This window comes from Lemur catta, chromosome 18 (assembly GCF_020740605.2).
Source record: "Lemur catta isolate mLemCat1 chromosome 18, mLemCat1.pri, whole genome shotgun sequence".
Classification (NCBI taxonomy): domain Eukaryota; kingdom Metazoa; phylum Chordata; class Mammalia; order Primates; family Lemuridae; genus Lemur; species Lemur catta.
Genome location: NC_059145.1, coordinates 4929568 through 4955004, shown reverse-complemented (window position 1 = coordinate 4955004; position 25437 = coordinate 4929568). Strand labels below are relative to the sequence as shown.

At 40.9% G+C, this 25437-nt stretch overlaps 1 protein-coding gene and 1 non-coding gene across 2 annotated transcripts; one reads left to right on the top strand and one right to left on the bottom strand.

Moving 5' to 3' along the window:
• Window positions 1-10325: 10325 nt before the first annotated feature.
• Window positions 10326-10432, bottom strand: LOC123623730. Its single transcript, XR_006730008.1, has one exon. It is a non-coding gene; the product is annotated as a U6 spliceosomal RNA (small nuclear RNA).
• A 13165-nt stretch (window positions 10433-23597) lies between these two features.
• On the top strand, window positions 23598-24548 carry LOC123623617 (olfactory receptor 56-like). Its single transcript, XM_045530948.1, has one exon. It carries the CDS (start codon window positions 23598-23600, stop codon window positions 24546-24548), a length of 951 nt encoding a protein of 316 aa, XP_045386904.1.
• The last annotated feature ends 889 nt before the right edge of the window (window positions 24549-25437 follow it).

Sequence of the window (25437 nt, the reverse complement as noted above, 5' to 3'; positions counted from 1 at the left end):
TGAGTCCAAATTTCAGCCAAATATCCAAGCAAACTCTTAGTCGGAATTTAGTCACTGGCACTTCACATTAATCACTATACATATCAGTAAGTTCATAGTTTAGTTATATCATTTCCTCCTTGATCTAACACTCTTAGAATGCCTTCCTTGATATATTTCCCATTTTTTTTTTGTAAGCATAGATTAGCAAAATCTTGTGATTCTTTTTGAAATATTAGCTGTTTTCTCCCAGGACAGATTTTGTACTTGTCCCCTTGGAGCATACTTAGATCCAACACTAGCTAAGAATCCAGAGGCAACAAAGAATTGGTTTGGGTGGCTCCAGAGGAGAACAGGCATCCTTTTATTATTATGTGGCAACTGATCTAGGTGAGCTTATTACAGGGTCAACTCAAAAGTTTCAATTCTTTCCTATTTTCATCTACATAAGGTCTGCCTTGGTCCCTTGTCCCTTTTTTATTGAGGTGAAATTCATGTAACATAAAGTTAAAACTTAAAGTGAACATTTCAGTGGCATTTAGTACATTCACAATGATGTGCAACCACCACCTCACTTCCAAAACTTTTCTATCACCCCAAAAGGAAACCCCATGGCCCTTAAGCAGTGACTCCCCATTCTCTAATTCCCTCAGCCTTTGGCAACCCCAATCTGTTTTCGGTCTCTATGGATTTGCCTATTTTGGATATTGTACATAAATGGAATTATACAATATGTGACCTTTTGTATCTGGCTTATTTCCCCTAGCATAATTTTTTCCAGGTTCATTACATTGTAGCATGCATCAGTACTTCATACCTTTTATGGCTGAATAATATTCCACCATATGTATATACCACAATTTGTTTACCCATTCATATGTTGATGAATATTGGGCTGTTTCCACCTTTTGGCTCTCATGAATAATGTTGATATGAACATTTGTGTACAAGTGTTTCTTTGAGTACCTGTTTTCAATTCTTTTGAGAGTGAAATTGCTAGATCATATGATCATATGATAATTCTATGTTTAACATTTTGAGGGACCATTAAACTTTTTCCATAGTGGCTACATCATTTTCCATTTTCACCAGCAACATGTGAGGATTTCTATTGCTTTTTTTTAAAATTTTTGTCTAGAACAATTTAATTTTGCTACAACATAGTGAAGGTAAATTCTCGAATACATAAATTATAGAAAATGTGTTTTTCCTGTTCCTTAGCCACAGGACATTAGCCCTAGTCAGGCAGCTCATAACTATAGATGGATTATTGGTAATTTCCTCCTACCTCTTGAAAAATAGGGCTTAAATGAAAGTTATCTATTGGAGAAAATTAACATATATAAAAAGATGATGTTAATGTTATTGATGTGCCTGTGTTCTGTTTGAATTTCTCCTTTTAACTTTGTGTCCATAGAACTTCCTGAACAATTTCCAGACAGCCAAAGAGTATCTGAGTGCTGCCACTCAGGATTCCAATTTGTCCATATCCTTGCTAACATTTGTTATTTTTCATTTTTGATTATAGCCTTCCTAGTGGGTGTGAAGTGGTATCTCATTGTGGTTTTGGTTTGTATTTCCCTGGTGATTAATGATGTTGAGCATCTTTTCATGTGCCTGTTGGCCACTTGTATATTTTTGTTGGAGAAATGTTGATTCCAGTCCTTTACCCATTTTAAAATTGGATTTTTGTTCTTTTCATGAGTTGTAGGAGAGTTCTTTACATATTTTGGATACTATGCCTTTATCAGATATGTGATGTGCAAATATATTTTCCCATTCTGTGGGTCATATTTTTTTTTTATTTTTATTTTTCGAGACAGAGTCTCGCTCTGTTGCTGGGGCTAGAGTGCTGTGGTATCAGCGTAGCTCACAGCAACCTCAAACTCCTGGGCTTAAGCAATCCTCCTGCCTCAGCCTCCCAAGTAGCTGGGACTACAGGCATGTGCCACCAAGTCTGGCTAATTTTTTCTCTATATATTTTTAGTTGTCCTGCTAATTTCTTTCTATTTTAGTACAGACGAGGTCTCGCTCTTGCTCAGGGTGGTCTCAAAATCCTGAGCTCAAACGATCCTCCTGCTTTGGCCTCCCAGAGTGCTAGGATTACAGGCGTGAGCCACCGCACCCGGCCCATCTTTTTATTTTTTGGACAGTGTCTTTTGATGCACAAAAGTTTAAAAAATTTTATGAAGTCCAATTTATCTATTTTTTTCTTGCTTGTGCTTTTGATGTCATAACTAAGAATCCACTGTCAAAGCCAAGGTCATGAAGATTGATCTATGGTTTTCTTCTAAGATTCTTATGTTTAATTCATTAAATCATGTTGAGTTAACTGTTGTAAATGGTATGAGATAGAGGTTCAACTTTATTCTTTTTGCACCTGGATATCCAGTTGTCCCAGCATTTGTTGAAAAGACAGCCCTTTTCCCATTGAGAGGTCTTAGCATCATTGTCAAAAATAAGTGGGTTATAGATGTGTGGGTTTATTTCTAGATTCTAAATTCTATTTCATAGTGCAATATATCTATCCCTATGCTATCACCACATTGTTTTGATTACTATATCTTCATAGCAAGTTTTGAAATTGGGAAGTGTGAGTCTTCCAATTTTGTTCTTTTTTGATATTGTTTTGGCTATTTGAGCCTCTTTCCAATTTTATATGAATCTGAGGATTGGCTTTTCTATTTCTGAAAAAAAAAAGGCCATTGAAATTTTGATAGCAACTGCATTTCATCTGTATATTACTTTGGGTAGTTTTGCCATCTTAACTATATGAAATCTCCCAATTTCTGAACATAGGATGTTTTTCCATCTATTTAGATCTTTAATTTCTTCCAGCAGTGTTTTGTAGTTTTCAGTATACAAGTCTTTCACCTCCTTGGTAAAGATTTTTTTTAGGTATTTTATTTTTTTGTCTGCTTTTGTAAATGGAATTGTTTTCTTAATATCCCTTTTGGATTGTTCATTGCTGGTGTATAGAATTATGACTGATTTTTTAATGTTATTATTTTTAATTGACAAATCCTATTTGTATACATTTACAGGGTACAATGTTATGTTTTGATATATGTACACAATGTGGGATGATTAAATCAAGCTAATCAACATATCTATCACTTCACTTACCTATCATTTTTTATGGTGAGACATTTGAAATTTACTCTTAGTTAATTTGAGATACACAATACATTTTTATTGACTATACTCATCCTGATGTACAATACATCTCAAAACTTATTGCTCCTGTCTACCTGAAACTTCCTACCCTTTGACTAACAACTCCCCATCCCTTTCTTCCTGCCCTTTCCCCAGCCTCTGGTAACCGTCATTCTACTATCTATTTCTATGAGTTTGACTTTTTAGATTCCACATGTAAGTGAGATTGTATAGTATTTGTATTTCTGGGCCTGGCTTATTTCACTTAGCAAATGTTCATCCATGTCATCACAAATAACAGAATTCCCTTTTTTTTTAAAAGGCTGATTAGTATTCCATTGTGTAAATATATCACATTTTCTTTATCCATTCATCTGTTGATGGGCACTTAAATTCCTTCCACATCTTGGCCATTGTGAATAATGCTGCAATAAACATGAGTGCAAATATCCCTTTAACATATTGATTTCAATTCCTTTAAATATATATCCAGAAATGGGATTGCTGAATCATATGGCAAGTTTTAATTTCAGTTTTTTTTTGAAGAGTCTTCATACACTTTTCCATAATGGCTATACTAATTTACAGACCCACAAACAATGTACAATAATTCTCTTTTCTCCACATTTTCATAAACATTTTAATTTTTTTAATAAAAGCCATTCTAAAAGATATAAGGTGATATTTTATTGTGATTTTAATTTGCATTTCCCTCATGATTAGTGATGTTGAGCATTTTTTCATGTACCCATTGTCCATTTGTATAACATATCTTCTTTTGAGAAATGTCTATTCAAGTCCTTTGCAGATTTTTAAATTGGCTTATTTGTTTTCTTACTATTGAGTTGTTTGAATTCCTTATATGTTTTGGATATCAACTCCTCATATATATGGTTTGCAAATATTTTCCTCCAGTCTGTGTTATCTCTTCATTTTGTTAATTGTTTCCTTTGCTATGTAGTCGCTTTTTGGTTTGATGCAATCTTATTTGTCTATTTTTGCCTTTGTTGACTGTGTCATCTGGATCATATAAAAAAATCATTGCCCAGACTTATGTCATGGAATTTCCTCGTACATTTCTACTAGTTTTACAGTTTCAGGTTTTACATTTAAGTTTTTCATCTATTTTGAGTTGATTTTTATATATGGTGTGCATCAAGGGTTCATTTTCATTCTTATGTATGTGGATATCCAGTTTTCCCAACACCATTTATTGAAGAAACTTTCCTTACCCCACTGATTATTAAAAACCAGTTTACTGTAAATGCATGGGTTTATTTATGGGGTTTCTATACTGTTCTATTAGTTGGTGTGTCTGTTATTATGCCTGTACCATGCTGTTTTGATTGCAATCCCTCTATAATATGTGAATGCGATGCCTCCAGCTTTGTTCTTTTTGCTCAAGATTGTTTTGGCTATTTGTTTTCTTTTGGATTTAATATAAGGATTATTTTTTCTTTTTCTGTGGAAAAAAACCATTGGAATTCTGATAGGGACTGCATTGAATCTGTAGATCACTTTGGGTAGTACGGACATTTTAACAGTATTAATTCTTCTTATCCAGAATATGGAATTTTTTTCTTTATTTTTGTTTTTTTAATTTATTTTATCAGTGTTTTATAGTTTTTAGTATACAGACTTTCATGTCCTTCGTTTAATTTATACCTAAGCATTTTTTAATTGTTGCTGTTATAAATGGGATTTTTTTTTTTTTTTTTTTTTTTAGCTCATCATGGGGGTACAAAAGCTCAGGTTATATACATTGTCCATGTCCTGCCCATCCCCCTGAGTCAGAGCCTCAAGCGTGTCCATTCTCCAGACAGTGCTCCTGGCACTCACCATGTAGTCATACCTCCATCCCCTCCCCCCACCCCCCATCTCCCTGAGTCAGCACCGTCAAGCATGACCATTCCCCAGACAGTGCGCAACGCACTCATCATGTAGGCATACACCCCTCCCCTTCCCCCACCCCCGTCTCAGTCTGATATCCAATTGGTATCCTTCCCCGATGTGCATTTAGGTGATGATCAGGGAAACCAATTTTCTGGTGAGTACATGTGATGCTTGTTTTTCCATTCTTTGGGTACTTCACTTAATATAATGGGTTCCAATTCTCTCCAGGAGAACCAAAGAGATGTCATATCACCATTATTTCTTATGGCTGAGTAATACTCCATGGTATACAGATACCACAGTTTACTAATCCATTCGTGGATTGATGGGCATTTGGGTTGTTTCCACATCTTTGCAATTGTGAATTGTGCTGCTATAAACATTTGGGTACAGGTGTCTTTGTTATAGAATGACTTTTGTTCTTCTGGGTATATGCCCAATAATGGGATTGCTGGATCGAATGGTAGGTCTACTTGAATCTGTTTAAGGTATCTTCATAATGCTTTCCACAGGGCTTGCACTAGTTTGCAGTCCCATCAGCAGTGTATGAGTGTTCCCGTCTCTCCACATCCACGCCAACATGTGTTGTTTTGGGATTTTTTGATAAAGGCCATTCTCACCAGAGTTAAGTGGTATCTCATTGTGGTTTTGATTTGCATTTCCCTGATAATTAGGGATGTTGAGCATTTTTTCATATGTTTGTTGGCCATTCTTATATTTTCTTTTGAAAAATTTCTATTCATGTCATTTGCCCACTTTTTGATAGGGTTGTTTGATTTTTTCTTGCTGATTTTCCTGAGTTCTAAATAGATTCTTGTTATCAGTCCTTTATCTGATGTGTAGTATGCGAAAATATTTTCCCATTCTGTAGGCCGTCTGTTTATTTTCGTGACTGTTTCTTTGGCTGTGCAGAAGCTTTTTAATTTAATCAGGTCCCATTCGTTTATTTTTGTTGTTGCTGTGATTGCCTTAGGGGTTTTCTTCATAAATTCTTTGCCTAGACCGATATCTGTAAGAGTCTTTCCTACATTTTCTTCTAGACTTCTAATCGTTTCCCATTTAAGGTTTAAATCTGTTATCCACCGTGAGTCTCACTTTGTTGCCCGGGCTAGAGTGAGTGCCGTGGCGTCAGCCTAGCTCACAGCAACGTCAAACTCCTAGGCTTAAGTGATCCTACTGCCTCAGCCTCCCTGGGACTACGGGCATGCACCACCATGCCCAGCTAATTTTTTCTATATATATTTTTAGTTGTCCAGATAATTTTTATTTCTATTTTTAGTAGAGACGGGGTCTCGCTCTTGCTCAGGCTGGTCTTGAACTCCTGACCTCGAGCGATCCACCCGCCTCGGCCTCCCAGAGAGCTAGGGTTACAGGCGTGAGCCACCGCGCCTGGCCAATGGGATTTTTTTAGTTCTTTTTTTTGGACATTACATTATTAGCATATAGAAACACCGCTGATTTTTTTTTTTTTTTTTTTTTTATTTCAGCTCATCATGGGGGTACATAAGTTCAGGTCATATACATTGTCCCTGTCCCGCCCATCCCCCCGAGTCAGAGTCCCAAGCGCGTCCGCTCCCACTCTCCAGACAGTGCGCCTGGCACTCGCCATGTATTCATACCTCGATCCCCTCCCCCCCCCCACCTCCCCGGGTCTGCACCCTCAAGCATGACCATTCCCCAGAGGGTGCGCAATGCACTCGTCATGTAGGCATACACCCATCCCCTCCCCCCACCCCCCCATCCCAGTCTGATATCCAATTGGTATCCTTCCCTGATGTACATTTAGGTGATGATCAGGGAAACCAGTTTTCTGGTGAGTACATGTGATGCTTGTTTTTCCATTCTTTGGATACTTCACTTAGTATAATGGGTTCCAGCTCTCTCCAGGAGAACCAAAGAGATGTCGTATCATCGTTATTTCTTATAGCTGAGTAGTACTCCATGGTATACATATACCACAGTTTACTAATCCATTCGTGGATCGATGGGCACTTGGGTTGTTTCCACATCTTTGCGATTGTGAATTGTGCTGCTATAAACATTCGGGTACAGGTGTCTTTGTTAAAGAATGACTTTTGTTCTTCTGGGTATATGCCCAATAATGGAATTGCTGGATCAAATGGTAGGTCTACTTGAATCTGTTTAAGGTATCTCCATATTGCTTTCCATAGGGGTTGCACTAGTTTGCATTCCCACCAGCAGTGTATGAGTGTTCCTGTCTCTCCGCATCCACGCCAACACGTGTTGTTTTGGGATTTTTTTGATAAAGGCCATTCTCACCGGAGTTAAGTGGTATCTCATTGTGGTTTTGATTTGCATTTCCCTGATGATTAGGGATGTTGAGCATTTTTTGATACGTTTTTTGGCCATTCTTATGTCTTCTTTTGAAAAATTTCTATTCATGTCCTTTGCCCATTTTTTGATAGGATTGTTTGATTTTTTCTTGCTGATTTTCCTGAGTTCTAAATAGATTCTTGTTATCAGTCTTTTATCTGATGTGTAGTATGCGAAAATTTTTTCCCATTCTGTAGGCTGTCTGTTTATTTTCGTGACTGTTTCTTTGGCTGTGCAGAAGCTTTTTAATTTAATCAGGTCCCATTCGTTTATTTTTGTTGTTGCTGTGATTGCCTTAGGGGTTTTCTTCATAAATTCTTTGCCTAGACCAATGTCTGTGAGAGTCTTTCCTACATTTTCTTCTAGAATTCTAATCGTTTCCCATTTAAGGTTTAAATCTGTTATCCACCGTGATTTGATTTTTGTGAAAGGTGAAATCTGTGGGTCCTGTTTCAGTCTTCTACATGTGGCTATCCAGTTTTCCCAGCACCATTTATTGAATAGGGACTCTTGTCCCCAGAGTATGTTTTTGTCTATTTTGTCAAAGATTAGATGATTATATGAGGATGGTTTTATATTTGGGTTTTCTGTTCTGTTCCACTGGTCTGTGTCCCTGCCCTTGTGCCAATACCAAGCAGTTTTAAGCACCACAGCTTTGTAGTATAGTTTGAAGTCTGGCAAATCAATACCTCCCATTTTGTTTTTATTGCTTAAGATTGCTTTTGCTATACGGGGTCTTCTCTGTTTCCATACAAAGTGTATAATTATTTTTTCTAAATCTGTGAAAAATGATGTTGGTAATTTAATAGGAATTGCATTGAATCTATAGATTACTTTGGGTAGTATAGACATTTTAACGATGTTAATTCTTCCAATCCATGAGCATGGTATGGATTTCCACTTATTTACGTGTTCTGCAATTTCCTTCCTTAGCGTTTCATAGTTCTCTTTATAGAGGTCCTTTACCTCTTTAGTTAAATATATTCCTAGATATTTTATTTTCTTTGTTGCTATTTTGAAAGGTATTGAGTCCTTAATTTGGTTCTCCAATTGAATGGTATTGGCATATATGAATGCCTCTGATTTGTGTGTATTGACTTTGTAACCTGAGACATTACTGAATTCGTTAATTAATTCCAGGAGTCTCTTGGTTGAGTCCTTGGGGTTTTCCAGATACAACATCATATCATCAGCGAAGAGTGAGAGTTTGATCTCTTCTGTCCCTATTTGGACACCTTTGATTCTGCTCTCTTGTCTGATAGCTCTCGCAAGGACTTCCAATACAATGTTGAAAAGTAATGGGGACAGTGGGCAGCCTTGTCTGGTTCCAGTTCTGAGTGGGAATGCTTTCAATTTTTCCCCGTTCAGTATGATGTTGGCTGTGGGTTTGTCATATATGGCTTGTATTATTTTTAGGTAGGTCCCATTTATGCCTATGTTGTTAAGTGTTTTTATCATAAAAGGGTGTTGAATTTTGTCAAATGCTTTTTCTGCATCTATTGAGAGGATCATATGGTCTTTATTTTTGCTTCTATTTATGTGGTTAATTACATTTATAGATTTTGGTATGTTGAACCACCCCTGCATCTCTGGGATGAAGCCTACTTGGTCGTGATGAATTATTTTTTTAATCAGCACTTGGATACGATTTGCTAGGATTTTATTGAGAATTTTTGCATCTACGTTCATGAGAGAAATTGGTCTGTAGTTTTCTTTTTTTGTTGCATCCTTTCCTGGTTTTGGTATCAATGTTATATTGGCTTGGTAGAATGTGTTGGGGAGAATTCCATCCTTCTCAATATTGAAGAATAGTTTATGTAGGATGGGCACCAGTTCATCTTTGTATGTATGGTAAAATTCAGGTGTGAACCCATCTGGACCAGGGCTTTTCTTTTTGGGAAGGTTTTTTATTGCTGTTTCAATTTCAGTTCTTGATATTGGTCTATTCAGGAATTCTATTTCTTTCTGATTGAGCTTGGGAAGGCTGTGTGTTTCTAAAAATTTGTCCATTTCCTCCTCATTTTCCAATTTGTGTGCATAAAGATTTTTGTAATATTCATAGATAATGTCATGTATCTCTGTGGCTTCGGTTGTGATTTCTCCTTTCATGTTCCTGATGGAAGTTATTAAAGATTTTTCTTTTCTGCTCTTGGTTAGTCTAGCCAGTGGTGTGTCTATTTTATTTATCTTTTCAAAGAACCAACTTTTTGTTTTATTAATTTCCCTTATAGTATTTTTGTTGTCTTTTTCATTTAATTCTGATTTGATCTTAACAATTTCTCGCCTTCTGCTGGGTTTGGGGTCAGTCTGTTCTTCTTTCTCCAGCTCTTTGAGTCTATTCATTAAGTTGTCTATTTGTAAGTTGTCTGTCTTTTTGAAATAGGCATTTATGGAAATGAATTTTCCTCTCAGGACTGCTTTAGCTGCATCCCATAGATTTTGATAAGTTGTGTCACCTTTGTCGTTTATTTCAAAGAATGTTTTGATTTCTGACTTAATTTCTTCCTTTACAAAATTGTTATTCAGAAGAAGGTTGTTTAGCTTCCATGACCTTGAGTAGGAATGAGAGTTCCTGTTAGGGTTCATTATTACTTTTATTCCATTGTGGTCTGAGAAGATGCAGGGTATGATTTCTATTTTTTTAATTTTTTTAAGACTTGCTTTATGGCCTAGGATATGGTCAATCTTAGAGAATGTTCCGTAAGCCGATGAGAAGAATGTATATTCAGTGGATTTAGGGTAGAATGTCCTGTAGATGTCAGTCAGGCCCATTTGTTCTAGCCTTCTGTTTAAGTCTACTATGTCTTTGCTTATTTTCTGCTTGGAGGATCTGTCCTGTGCTGTCAGTGGGGTGTTAAAGTCTCCAACTATTAAAGTGTTGTTGTCTATCATTTGGTTTAGATCGAGTAGGATTTGCTTTATGAATCTGGGTGCACCTAGATTGGGTGTATATATATTAAGTAAAAAATATGGAACGCTTCACGAATTTGCGTGTCATCCTTGCGCAGGGGCCATGCTAATCTTCTCTGTATCGTTCCAATTTTAGTATATGTGCTGCTGAAGCGAGCACACCGCTGATTTTTTAATGTTTATTTTGTACCCTGAAACTTTAGTGAATTAATTTATCAGTCCTAACAGTTTTTTGGTGGAGTCTTTAGGATTTCCTAGGTATAAGATCATGTTATCAGCAAAGAGAGACAGTTTTACTTCTTCCTTTCCTATTAGGATGCCTTTTACTTTTCTTGCCTGATTGTTCTGGCTAGGACTTCCAGTACTATGTTGAATAGAAGTGGTGAGACTCGGCATCTTTGTCTTGTCCCTGATCTTAGAGGAAAAGCTTTCAACTTTCCACCATTGAGTATGATGTTAGCTATGGGTTTGTCATATATAGCCTATGTTGTGTTGAAGTGCATTTCCTCCATACCTTATTTGTTGAGAGTTTTTATGATGAAGCGGTGTTAAATTTTGTCAAATGCTTTTTCTGAATATATTGAGATGACCATATGGATTTTATCCTTAATTTTGTTAATGCAGTGTATCACATTTATGTATTCGTATATGTTGAAATATCCTTGCATCCCAGGAATAAATCTCGCTTGATTATGATGAATGATTCTTTTAATGTATTGTTGAATTTGGTTTGCTAATAATTTTTTGAAGATTTTTACATCCATGTTCATCTGGGATATTGGCCTGTACTTCTGTTTTCTTTTAGTGTTTGTATCTGTTTTTGGTTTCCGGGTAATGCTGGCCTCATAAAATGAGTTTGGAAGTATTTTTTGGGAAGAGTTGAGAATAATTGGTATTAGTTCTTCTTTGAATATGTGAAAGAATTCAGCAGTGAAGCTGTCTGTTCCTGGACTTTTCTCTGGTGGGAGACTTTTCATTACTGATTCAATCTCCTCATGCATTATTGGTCTGTTTAAACGTTCTGTATTTTCATGATTCAGTCTTGGTAGGTTATATGGGTCTAGAAATTTGTCCCTTTCTTCTAGATTATCCAATTTGTTGGTTTATAATTTTTGTAGTAGTTTCTTTTGATTCTTTGTTTTTCTGTGGTACCTATTATAATGTTTCCTCTTTCATTTTTTATTTTATTTATTCAATTCTCACTTTTTTCTAGTTATTCTAGCTTAAGATTTCTCAAATTTATTTATCCTTTCAGAAAACCAACTCTTAGATTTTGTTCTCTGGCTCAACTCCCTCTTGACACCAGTGTGTCTTAGATTTGGTCTTTTGAGTTAATTTTCTATATCTCATAGGCAATCTTTATTCCTTTTTATTCTTTTTTATTTTTTTCCCTCTGATTATATTTTCAAATAATCTGTCTTTGATCTCACTGATTCTTTCCCCTGCTTAATCCTTTCTGCTGTTAAGAGTCTTTGATGAATATGTCAGTACAGCAAATGTATTTCTCAGTTCCAAGATTTCTATTTGATTTTTTTCATTATCTCACATTCTTTGTTACATTCCTCTGATAAATTTCTGAATTGCTTCTCCTGTGGCTCATTTATAGAGCAGAGTTTCCAGGACTGGGGATGGTCGTACTACCTCCCGCTTTTGTCTTTGGCTGTCCTCAGGGGTATTTCTCCCTTCAGGCACTCATGATGCGTTCCATGGTTTGAGGCAGAGAGGGGTCTCCTGTCAGGTTACCCAATATGGTGGGAAGCTAGTTGTCCACCTCAATCTCACTGTTTCCATTGTAGAAACTGAGTCAGGGGAAATTTTCCACAGACTTGGTGCTAGGTAGATTGGGGGAAAGGGCATCATGAATATGAAAGCCCAATTCTCTTACTGTCTGCTCAGAGTTTTTCCACTTCTCTGTCACGCTGGGAACTATTTTCTCCTCATATTTGAGTTTTGGGATATCCTGGCCTGTTTGGCTCATTTTTAAAATTTCTATGTCTTTATTGATAGTCTCTATTTATTCATACATTGTCCTCCTACTTTTCTTTAGTTTTTTGTCCATAGTTTTCTTCAGGTCTTTGAGAATATTTAAGTCAGTTGATATAAAGTCTTCATCTACTCTGGGAGGCTGAGACGGGAGGATTGCTCAAGGTCAGGAGTTCGAGACCAGCCTGAGCAAGAGCGGGACCCCATCTCTACTAAAAATAGAAAGAAATGATCTGGACAGCTAAAAATATATATAGAAAAAAATTAGCCGGGCATGGTGGCACATGCCTGTAGTCCCAGCTACTCGGGTGGCTGAGGCAGGAGGATTGCTTAAACCCAAGAGTCTGAGGTTGCTGTGAGCTAGGCTGATGCCACGGCACTCTAGCCCGGGCAACAGAGCAAGACTCTGTCTCAAAAAAGAAAAAAAAAAAGTCTTCATCTAGTAATTCTAATATCTCTGCTTCCTCAGAGGCAGTTCTGTTAATTTCTTCTGTGAAAGGGCCACAATTTCTTATTTATTTTCATGCTTTGTAATTTTTTTTGTTGAAAATTGGACATTTTGAATATTATAGTATAGTGACTATAAATCAGATTCTTCCTCCTCGTCTGTTTGTTTCTGCAGGCTGCAGTTATTTGTTTCTTTAGTAAGTTTTCTAAACTATTTTTCTAAAGTATGTATTTTCATCTCACTTTTAGGCTTTGAAAAGAATGGAAGTCAGTAGCACTAATAACTACAATCCTTAGGACCTATCACTGGGAGATGACTTTCAATTGTCCATTTAATTTTATTCTCACAATAAACATTTTGTGGTGAACATCATTATTCCCATTTTACAGATAAGGAAACTGGGACTCAGATTGGTTAAGTCTCTTGCCCAAGGTCAAGTCTAAATGAGATTCCCACCCAGCTTTGTCTGACTTCAAGGCCAAGGCCAAAGGTGCTAGGCTACCTCTATTTTTGGAAATTTCTTAATATGAGAGAAGCCCATTTGAGTGTGAGCTGACAGAGTGGGCAGGAGGTGGTCAGTGCCAGGGATGGATGACTTCTTGGTCATAGCAGATTATGTTTCTTATATCCTTGAACTCTTGGTGTCTGTGATGAATGCCAGTGGAATCGAGCTCTGAGCAAGAAGCGTCAGTGTGCCCTTAGATGGAAGCCTCTTCATGCAGCCCAGGTACTTGGAAGAGGCAAAAAGATGACCTTTGACTTCACCTATGTATATAACTTAATGGCTGTCCCAAACTGGTTCATAAGACATACAAAAGCCAACATTTCTCATTTCTTTTTGGGATGGAGGGAAAGCCAATTCTTCCCACGTTGACCCATAGAAACCCTCACTCCCTAGTTTTCCTCTGCACCCTCTCCTGGGAAAGAGTTTGTTTGTTGGAGCAGCTGAGATGAGCAGAGAACTTTGCAGGAGGCTGCCTTCCCTTGGAGGTTTAATTGCCAGAGACTGGGGACAGAAGTGGTGGAGGAGGAGGGATCTCTTAGGATTTGTGAGAACAGAAACAACTTTCCTTTGTCACAGCATGGGGGAGAACAGCGGGTGGGAATGAAGGGGGGCAGGGAATAAAGCCAATCAGCAGGTGCTGGCCAGGCCTGGTGAGGGGCTCCTCCACAGGTGAGAGGCTCGAGCTGGCTCCCCGCGGGAGGCCTCCTCCGGGTCCAGCCTGCTCTTACCCTGCTCTCCTTTTGGATGAGGGATGGATGTTCTCTCTGTGGGATGAGGCTTTTACTTAACTCCTATTGATTCTGCCACAATTTTAAAATGGAATTTTCCCTTCTAGATCTTTCTGTTGTTCCTTCTCTCAGAACCTATTTTCTTTCCATTTTAGCCAGTCTTAGGGCATTTCTTAAAAGCCTTTCACAGGCATCATGGAAGGCATTGGGCATTTCCTGCCTGTGGATGGAAGATGCTCTAAGCATCTCAGCCAATTCCTATTTTCACAGGGAGGGAGAGAATTCTAGAGTTGCTCTGACCACAAGGGCCTTTCTTTCTCCTGCAAATCTCTCTTCTCTGCCTTTTCTAGGTTCCTCCTGCTTCCATGTCAGGCTCATTTTCTTCAAAGAGATGGGGGTGCACCTGCTGCCCTGCAGTGAGAGAGACCACTTTGCACACCTAAATTCCTGACCAATGCGTCTACCCCTGGGTGTGGGGGAGTCTGTTCACACAGGACAGACAGCTCCAGGATACAGCTCCGGTTGAGACGCTGCCCTCCTGATTCCCAGCCCTTCCCTGAGTCCTTGGTTCTGTGGTTTCAGGTAATGCTCTTCCTTTTTGTCCCTTGCATTTCCTCCCTTTGTTATCAAATGCTTGACAACCTTTGTTCACCCCACAGCTATTCCTGCCATTATTTTGTTTACTATTTCCTTTTTTTGGAGACAGAGTCTCCATCTTTTGCCCAGGCTAGAGTGCTGCGGCGTCAGCCTAGCTCACAGCAACCTCAAACTCCTGGGCTTAAGCAGTCCTCCTGCCTCAGCCTCCTGAGTCGCTGGGACTACAGGCATGTGCCACCACGCCCGGCTAACTTTTTCTATATATTTTTAGTTGTTTGGCTAATTTCTTTCTATTTTTTAGTAGAGATAGGGTCTTGCTCTTGCTCAGACTGGTCTTGAATTCCTGACATTGAGCAATCCTCCCACCTGGGCCTCCCAAAGTGCTAGGATTACAGGTGTGAGCCACTGCACCCGGCCTTGTTTACTATTTCTCTTGAGGTAGAGAATTCTTGCATGGTTAGATTTGTCTTCTAAAATATTGTTTTTTTTCTTAATTCTTTATTCTGTGGGAAGGGAACTAGAGAATAACTGAGGGGTTGTCCCCTCCGACCCAGCTGTTTTATAGGTGGGGAGACTGGGACCCAGGAGGGGAGTGACTTCTTTAGGAAGGTTTTAGGAAGCGGGCACGGTGTGGTCTTCTCAAGTCTAGGGAGGATTGAACAATGGCTGGATCCCCTGAAACTGGCATGTGTCATTCTGGTCCCCTCAGGATAGTGGAGTGTTATCTGTCCCTGAGGATATCTGGTTGTCAGATTTTGTCTAAAGGACACTGGTGAAATCCACTCCAGCCACCTACCACACCCACCTACATTTCTAACTCCTGGAAACAAATTTCTGCTTGCTGTTCCCCTACCTCCCATATAGATTTTTTTCTGTTTTCATATTCTCTTATACCCCTTCTTCTTGAAGGAGTACATAGTCAGGGCCCTGCTCTTATCTGGAAAAACTCGCCTCGGGTTGTCTGCTCCCTTCTGTGCAGTTTTCTTTCTCTGTAAGAAACTTCTCCTGTGGGTCTGACTTCTTTCTGCTACAGGGCTCTCCAACAAAATTCCCAGGTGTGCATCTGCAGGAGTCTCTCGTGTATAGCCTAGGGCTTTGACAAGGTCTGATCTGAAGGGTTTGGGAAAGTATATGTGTTGTAGCCACCTGGTAAGCCTTTGTCAGGAGAAATTTGCATCTCAACTGGTAGCAAGAGCTTAGATTATACTAGAGTGAGGCTTCCTTCATTAGCAAAGATTAATTCATCTGATCAACTGATTAAAAGTGTTTATTGAAAACCAATCAGTGCATCTGATAAGAGTCAGAGTAAACAGTGTCCAAGTTCTCTTTCAACCCAGAAATTCTGATTTCCTACACAAAGTGCTTTCAAAAAATAATTCCTCCCTTTTTACATTCTTCTGGTTATGTCTTTGTCCAAAGCTTAATAAGTGGTAGAGGCTGTGGACATCATAATAGCCACCATGATGTATTGGATGCTTACTGTGCCTCAGGCCCTAGAGTAGAGGCTTTTACATATAATGTCCTAGTTTATCCCCACAGTGCCATATGAGGAAATGTTTCCAACTCAGTTATTACCCTAATTGTACAGACGATGAAACTGGGGCTCAGGATGGCTAGGGAAGGCACCAGGGTCACAGGGCCGATGGCTGTCTCCTGCCTGGGCCATCACAGCAGCTTCCCTGTAGTCTCTCCCCTACTCCACTCTGTCTCTGGTGAATAGTTTTAGACCCACTCCTTTGACAATGATCAACAACAGACTCTGCTGACCCATTTCTGTGCAAACCAAGCATGTGCCTGGTGCATTTGAACACATTAACTCATTTAATCTTCATAACCACCCTGGGAGGTGATTATTCTTGTCCTCATTTTGCAGATGGAATGAGAGGCTCAGTGAACACTTGGCCAAGGACAGAGAACGAATGATTGGTCAAACCCTAGCTCTTAGCCATGACCCAGTGACACACAGTCCTCCCCTTTTAGCCTGCGTTCAGGTCAGGCCCCCCCCCTCCCCCTGCCATGGCCTTGCGCAGCCGAGGGGCCTGACTTGCCTCCCCATCAACACTGTGCGACCTGCTCTGCCTCAGGCTCTGCCCGGCGAACCCAACTCTCTCTGCTCGGCCTCTGGTATTTCAGTTCTCCGTCAGGATCTGGCGTAACCTCCTGGGCTCAGGAAGTCTCACCTGATCCTGCCAAGCAGATGAAAATTTCCTCCCTGGAACCCTTAAGGGCAGGAAGGTTGTGCCCATGGCATCTCTCCCGAGTGCTACGTGCGCTCAGGTGTGAATACACGGGGCACACAGAGACACGCACTCAGGGGCTTTGTGCCCCATGAACAAGACATATGGTTGGGGAAATTAGACATCCATTCTTGAAAATGTAAACAGCACTGCAAGGTAAATAACTTCAATTTAACAATAATAGGCAGGGTCTTTTCACTTTTTTAAGGAATATAATGAAAACTACGGGCTTTCTATCCAGAACTATGCACATAAACACCACATTTTCATATAAGTTTAGGGTTCACAGACCCCCATATTAGGAACTTTTGATGTTCTATATGTCAACCAGGAAATACTTGGTCAATCAGCAACTTAGTGAGTCTAGACACCAAGTTTTGTACAAAAGAGGAGAGAAGATCAGTGAGGAAGAGGGACTTGGTGAGGAACGAAGTTGGGAGTTTTGGGGGCAGGAGGATAAGGTCCCGAGAGTGTGCCTCCTGGGAGGGAGACCCATCTGCTTGTTCACTCTATCCCCACACTTGGCACAGCGCCTGGCACATAACGAATGCTCAGCAAGTAGCTGCTGGATGAATGGAGGACCAGGGAAGTCGTTCCAGGCAGACGGGATGGTGTGAATGTCACCACAGAGTCCTGCTGGCAGAGGCATTCTGAGGGATGATGGGTGGACTTTGGTGTATTAAGATGAAGAGGAAGGCTGGGACTGAATGGGCAGGCCTGGAATGTCTGCACCTGCTGAGTTTGGCTTTGCAGGCTCCAACGACCCCTGGGTTGCCTGGAGTAGGCCAGGCTCTTGAACGTGGACGTTTTATGCACAGGACAGTCCAATGGGGAGCAAGTTGGGAAGGGTCAGGGAATGGCTCTGTCCAGATTGGAGGCAGCAGCCTGTGGGGCCCGGGGGCCAGGAGCAGCTATGAAAAGGGAGCAGGAATCGCACAGGAGAGCAACAGGGGTTTGAATGCAGTCAGTCTGCTCCATAGCCCTTCCTAGAAGGATGGGAAGAGCCAGAGGCTTGACTCTCACAGCACCTGCAGGGTCCCATTGGGAACAGGAGTGCTCCGTCCCTCCACCTGGCTGCCGGCTTTACTCAGGTACTGTTCCCTCCCCGCCACTGTCCCAGCTGTGTGCCCTTCCTGAGCCTTCTCTCTCAGTGTCTCCATTCACCCTGCTCATGAGGTCTGCTCTCTCTGCCTCCCTCTCACTGTCTTTGTTTTACTATTTTCTGTATCTTCTGGGTAAAAACATTCCCAATGTTTTAATATTTTTCCTCTTTTATTTTTCTCCATTGTCTCATGTCTCTTTCTCTTGTCTCCTTTTCCTTGATGTTTTCCCATTATTCCTTTTATCTCTCCTCTCCTGTCCTATTGTTAATGTTTCTCCTCATTCCTCTCCTTTCAAAATTTTTATTTATTTTATTTTTAGAGACGGGGTCTTGCTCTGCCACCCAGGCTGGAGTGCAGTGGTGTGATCATAGCTCACTGTAGCCTAACTCCCGGGCTCAAGTGATCCTCCTGCCTCAGCCTCCCAAAGTGTTGGGATTATAGGCATGAGCCACTGCACCTGGCCTCCTCTCCTTTCCAACCCCTTGGCCTCTTTCTCTCATGCCTCACTTGCACCTGTCCTGTTGCCTGGTGTCGCCATCATTCCCTAGGATGGGATTCTTGACGTGCTCCCAGGTGCTGTGACTGTGGTGTGTGTGCCTGGGTAGCTTTGGCAACATAGGGATTCCCCACCTCACACCCCAGAGGTGACATTGAGAACAGTATCCAATCAATGTTACTTTTCTGTAAAAAAAATGTATTTATTGCTTTTACTTTTTTCAAAATATTTCCTAATTGTTACTTGTTTTATGTGTTTAAAAGTGTTGTGATACAAAGAAAGCTTAAAGAGAAAAGACCTCCCAGATATATCATGACAATCTTTACTTGAAATCAAGGAATACGTGAACAGGTTGTGTCAAAACCTCAAACGTTATAGATCAAGCTAGAGTGTCCCTTTGACTAGATCCTCACCTAATCTTAATCTTCTCTCCAGAGGTGACCATTGTTATCATATTCTGTGTCCTTTCACACTTTATATATGTACTTATTTCTTTTGTCTTGTCTGCCCGCACTTGATATGACCAAACTCTACTCAGGGGTAAAAAGTTGTATCTCTTTTAATTCGAATTTCTCTGTTTACTAGTGAGATGAAGTAATCTTTCTCTATGTTTATTTGGATTTTCTTTTCTGAGAATTACTGCTCATTACATATTTTATACATGTTTTATGCCTTATGTAAGACCATTCCTACTTCAAGGTCATAAACACATTCTCCTGTTTCTCCATTTAGTTCTTTAATCTGTCAGAAATTTATTTTTGTGTGTGGTATGAGGTAGGGATTTTTTTTCTTTCAAAACAAGTAGGCAATTGTCTCAAACCATTTCTTGAACAACCTTTCTTTCCTCACAGAGTTTGAATTCCATTGTTTAAATTCCATTGCAAATTTTCTGGACTTCTGTTCTATTGGTCTGTGTGTTTATTGCTTTACCAATACCAGACTCTTTTAATGAATGCACCTTTATATGGCATTTTGATAACTGATAACTCCAGGACTTTTTTGGCTATTTGTTTACAAATATTTATGATGCACCTACAATGTGCCGTGCGTGCTATGGGTTCTCACCTGTCAATTTCCTGCAAATCCCACTGGGATCACTTCAACATTACATGTACTTACGTTTATGAGGTTATTGTCTCACAAAGATGGAAATTCTAAAGGTACAAAATCATATGCCACAGATTCTTTTTACCCCAGATCTCAGCAATCTGATTCTTCTGATTCTTTCCCTTGAGGCAGTATTACTAGTTTCTCATGTTTCTTTCCAGAAATTTTGTTTATGGATTTGTGTATATATACATACACACACTTCCTTTTTTACAAATATATATGTAAAATGTAATAGTATATATTATCACATGATATAAGATATATAATATAGTATAATTATATGATTATGTAACTTAAAACATAATTTATATAATATATAATATGTAATTGTGATATACAATTATATAGTACATGGTATAACATGTTATATAATGTATGCATGTATGTGTATATATATATATATGCACACATACATATATATGTATATATGCAACTATACCATACACATTGCTCTGTACCTTGTCTTTTTCACTGAACAATATAATTTGGAGAGAATTCTATATCAACATATAAAAAGCAAATCCCATGTTGTTTCTTATTTGCATTATTCCATTGTTCATTCAGCCTTTCTTCCATTGATAAACATTTAGGTTTTATGCAATCTTTTTTCTACTATAAATAAATCTACACCAGATCATCTTGTCTGTAAGTCATTTCATATATGTGCCAAGGTATCCATGAAATGAATTCCTCCAAGCAGAACTGCACAAAGGTATTTTTATTTTTAAAAGAGCTCTTTGTCCTCTGAATGCTCCTTTTTCTTTTTTTTATTCTTATTTCAGCATATTGTGGGGGTACAAAAGTTTAGGTTATGTATATTGCCCTTGCCCCCTGCCCTCCCCCCGAGTCAGAGCTTCAAACATGTCCATCCCCTAGACGGTGCGCATTGCACTCATCATGTACGTATAGACCCATCCCCTCCCCCACCCACTTCTGCCTGACACCCGATTAATGTTATTCCTAAATGTGCTCTTAGGTGATGATCAGTGAAACCAATTTGATGGTGAGTACATGTGGTGCTTATTTTTCCATTCTTGGGATACTTCACTTAGTAGAATGGGTTCCAACTCTTTCCAGGAAAATACAATAGGTGCTATATCACCATTGTTTCTTACAGCTGAGTAGTACTCCGTGGTATACATATACCACATTTTATTAATCCACTCATGTATTGATGGGCACTTGGGTTGTTTCCACATCTTCGCAATTGTGAATTGTGCTGCTATAAACATTCAGGTGCAGATATCTTTGTTATAGAATGTCTTTTGTTCTTTTGGGTAGATGCCCAATAATGGGTGAATGCTCCTTTTTCTATAGTATCTTTTTCTTGATTCATGTTTATAATATCTTCTTTATCTCATTCATGTTGATGATAAATTTTTTAAAAAATATTTTTGTTTCCCCAAAGAGTTTTTTTTCCCCACCGTATTGCTTTGTTGGTTTTCCTTCCCTTCTTCATGGATGGAAACTTTTTTTTGGATGCTTGCTGACCCTTGGTTGTCTGTTCATATTAAAGTGTGGGTTACCAAAAAACAAATTGGGTACTCTGAGCATGTGGGCGGTGCACATCAGTTGTGGCTTCACTTTGGGTTCGATGACTGGACTTTTTTTTTTTAAACTTGCAACATCAGTAATTTTAGATATTTCCTGAGCCAGTCAGATTACTGGTTGGGGAATAGGAGGGTCAACTAATTTCTTGCCCAAAGGAAATAAGTCTGAGTCCCAGAGCTGAGTGGGAGAAGAGGCCAGACACTCAGCTTTCTTCAATTTCCTCTAGTGTTCACAACTCCCCCACCTTCTGTGGGCCTCCCCTGGTCCTGGAACCCTCTGTTTCACCTTCCCTGGGACAATCAGTCTCACACTTCATGCCAGGGTGAAGGAGGGGCAGGGCCCATTGTGTGGAGTAGAGGGGATCTAGGTAGCAACGTGGTTTTTCAGCCCAAGCAATCCCTTTTTTGGTCTCATCCTCATCCCTGCTTATATTGGCACCTCCTGCCACCAATTCCTGAGCCCTTGGCCCATCTGTGGTTACTGTTCTCTTGGGCAGTGCCAGCATAGAACACAGCCTTCTTAGTTTTGCAAGTCAGTTACAACCCATCTATCAGCTTCTAGTTTCCAAAAACTGTTTTTGTTGTCTTTTCTCTCTTTCTCATTGTGTCTGTGGTAACTCATTCTAGTGGGATTTTTGGAGGGAATGGTGATTGAGTATGTTTAATCAGCCATGTTAGTCCAGAGGTGGAGTTCTTTGTGCATCCTGATTCTCCAGACCCTGGGTACTGAAAGCAAACTTTAGTAATCTTTAGGCTACTGAGACAGAGGACTATAGGGCTATTCTTAATGCAAATCCATCCTCTCTCCTCTCCCTGCCACAGGGGCAGAACGATTCCTGCAGATACAGTTGATCTGTGTGATTCTTTATTCACATCCTTTCCCCTCTGCTTCTTGGAATAAACTGCGTCCTGAGAGATTCCTTGTAGCGGTCCATGCACCTGCTTCTGCTGCTGCATACTAGCTATTTTGGTTTTGCCCCTCTCTTTGGAGAGCACACTTTGTGGTCTGTGCTTACAAGGGTTCTTTGCCCACTTTCTTCTTCACTCCTGCTCAGCATCTACTGGTTTTGGGGTCTCTTCCAGATATTTTCTGTGTTCAGCTGTCAACTACCCCAACTTTTTCAACGCAGACTGTACTTCTGTTTTCCATCTCCTTACTGCTTTGGGGCAGACTTCTGAGAGAATTTTAACTCTGAACTTCCATTTTTAAACTGTAAATGTCCTGTTAGGATTTTAATTGTGATCACATGGATTTTCTATAATTTGGTGGAGAAATTACATCCTAATGTTGAGCCTATGTATCCAAACACATGCATAGCTTTCTTCAAGCTTTCTGTTATATCTTTTAGTAAAGTTTTATATTTTTTAGCATTACGGTTCTTTCTAACATACTTCACAGCTTTGTTATAATTGTGACTAATATATATATATGTATACACACACATATAAATACTTTTTCTACTTTTGCTAATTAGTTGCCATTATTTATGAGATAGCTGCTGATTTTTGTGTTGATCCTATATATAGTGTGACTTTGCTTTAAAAATTAAATTTCCATGTTTCTTATAGAAAATGTGTAAAGTACAAAAAAATTGGGGGGAGATAACCCTTAATCCCACTACCTAAAAGAAACCACACAGTCAGTATCTTGGCATACTTTCTCCCAGTCTTAAGAAATACTTAAGAATATTCAGTAATATTTTTGCTCAATATCTATTAAAATGTCATAAATAGCTTATTGAGTATATATTATTTTACCATGTGATTGTACCATAATTTACTTAGTGATTCCATTATGTTGGGCATTTGGGTTGCCTACAATTTTTCATTTACTAAGCTTCTAAGAAACACTTTAAGATTTCACATCTGAAAGGAAATTAATAAACCTCCCTCTGTCTCAGTTTCCCCATTTGTGAAATGGGGATAATGATCATCCCCATCTTTCAGGGTGGTCGTGAGGATTAAATGTGAAGATGCAGCAGTGGGCGCATGTGGTGCTTAGCACACGAGAAATGCACAGGTAACCTCAGCTGTCATCATTCTTAAATGACTAAGCTTTGCTTATGTTATCACATCCAATCCTTACCGTCACCCTATAAGATAGTATTGTTATCCCAATTTAGGACAAGGAAAGTGAGATTCGAAAAGGTTAATATGTGCCCAGTTCCCATAGCTGATACCGTCTATGCTGCCCGAGAACTTTTCCTGCAAAAGCAAATCCTTAGTGAGATTGGCCTAGAGCTTCTAGGAAAAGCAACTATGAGGGCTGGAGAACGGACCAGTTCCTAGCTGAGGCGGAAGCAGTTTCCCACATTAGCAATAAATGGCTTAAAATTCACTTCTCAACCATATGCAGACAGTCCTAGTAGTTAAAATAACAACCACCACCACCTGTGTCTTCCTTAGAGAGTTTTCTTCCTTAAAGAGCCTATGCCTTTTATTCTAAACCAAGTACCATTTAAAGAGGATGACCCCCTGGGAAAAGTTGCAACGTCCCCGACGTCACGGCACTAAACGGGCACCTCCTGCTTCCAGGCCGCAGCCCTCCCGGCACGGCCCGCAGGCACGATGGCCTGGGCGGGAAACCAGACGCTCATCCCCCACTTCATGCTCCTGGGGCCCTTCGCGCCCTCACCGCCGCCGCTCCTCGCCTTGGCCGCGCTCGCGCTCGCGCCCCTGGCGGCGCTCTCGGGCGACGCGCTCCTGCTGCTGCTCATCGGCGCGGACGCGCGGCTGCGCAGCCCCATGTACTTCTTCCTCGGCTGGCTGTCGCTCGCCGACCTTGCGCTCGTCTGCACCGTCGCGCCGCGCATGGCCGCAGACCTCCTCCGCGGCGGGGGCGCCATCTCCTTCGCGGGCTGCGGGCTCCAGATCCTCTTCTTCCTCACGCTGCTGGGGGACGAGTGCTTCCTGCTGGCCTGCATGGCCTACGACCGCTACGTGGCCGTCTGCCACCCGCTGAGGTACGCGGCGGTCATGAGCCGCCGCGTCTGCTGGCTCCTGGTGGCCGCGTCCTGGCTCTTCGGCCTGGCCGACGGGCTGGTGCAGGCCGTCTTCACCCTGCGCTTCCCCTACTGCGGCTCGCAGGAGATCGACCACTTCTTCTGCGAGGTCCCCGCGGTGCTCAAGCTGGCCTGCGCCGACACGTCGCTCTACGAGACCATGATCTACGTGTGCTGCGTGCTCATGCTGCTGCTGCCCTTCGCCGTCATCTCGGCCTCCTACCTGCGCATCCTGGGGGCCGTGCTGCGCATGCGCTCCGCCCACGGCCGGCAGAAGGCCTTCGCCACCTGCTCCTCGCACATGGTGGTGGTCTCGCTCTTCTATGGGGCTGCCATGGTCACCTACATGCGGCCGCAGGCCTACCACTCTGCCAGGCAGGACAAGGTGGTCTCGGCCTTCTACACCATGGTCACCCCCATGCTCAACCCTCTCATCTACAGTCTGAGGAACAAGGAAGTGGCTGGGGCTCTGAGGAAGCTCCTGGGCAGGTGTCCTTGTGGCGGGGAACGGGGCTAGGTCTGTGCTGGCACCTGAAGATGTGGGCTCTGTGCCTGGGAACCTGGATCAGTCAACTGTAGTTTGCCTGGAGGAGAAACAAATGAGCCCTACTGAAAAGTTAAAAAGCTGGTTGAGCACAGTTGATCCAATTAACACATCAATTTAATTCATCATGTTCACGCTGAGTGTGGGCAATGCACAAGGAAGGCTGGGCCTACAGGGTTACAAAGAGTAACAGAAGTCTTCATCCAGCAGCTGCTGGGAGGGTCACCGGGTGACAGCTCTCAGATGTGTCTGTCTCCAGGAATTGCCCATGTGTGGGGAGAGCTATCTTGCCCAAGGTCATGCCATCTTCTTGGGGGTGGAGTGGGAGAGGCTTGAATCCCATGATTGATCAATGAAGGTTATAAAAGCCTGGTCGCCTTGCCACAGTTTGACCCTGAAGGCCACCCCAGTTCCCAGAACTCTCCATAGGATCATCTGAGACATCATAGGCAGCTTCTCCCTCTGTGCAATTTTGCTTCAACTTTTTCCCTCAACCAAAGGTTTTGATCCTGAGAGCACTTTCCAATAAATCTCCTCCATGCAAAGCCTGTCTCAGCCTGCTTCTGGAAAACCTGACCTGTGACACACAGAAATTCAGTAATGGTGGTAAATTGGAATTTGCTACATATGGTCATATACATGCATTCAATGTATAATGTAGGCACATTACACGAAGGGCTCTGTTGCATTGTTGGTACCAGGGAGAGGTCAGAAATGGCACTATAGAGACAGACATCTACAAAAAGGCTTAAGGCAGGATTTGTAGATTCAAATGCCAATGGGTCGAGACGGGAGGCGTCAATGAGGGGCTGTTGGGTGGAGACAGGGGCACATGGGACACTCAGTCCTGGTCTAAAGTTCT

Excerpts from the sequence above, each read along its gene's own strand:
- LOC123623617 (XM_045530948.1), top strand. The coding sequence starts at position 23,598 with ATGGCCTGGGCGGGAAACCAGACGCTCATCCCCCACTTCATGCTCCTG.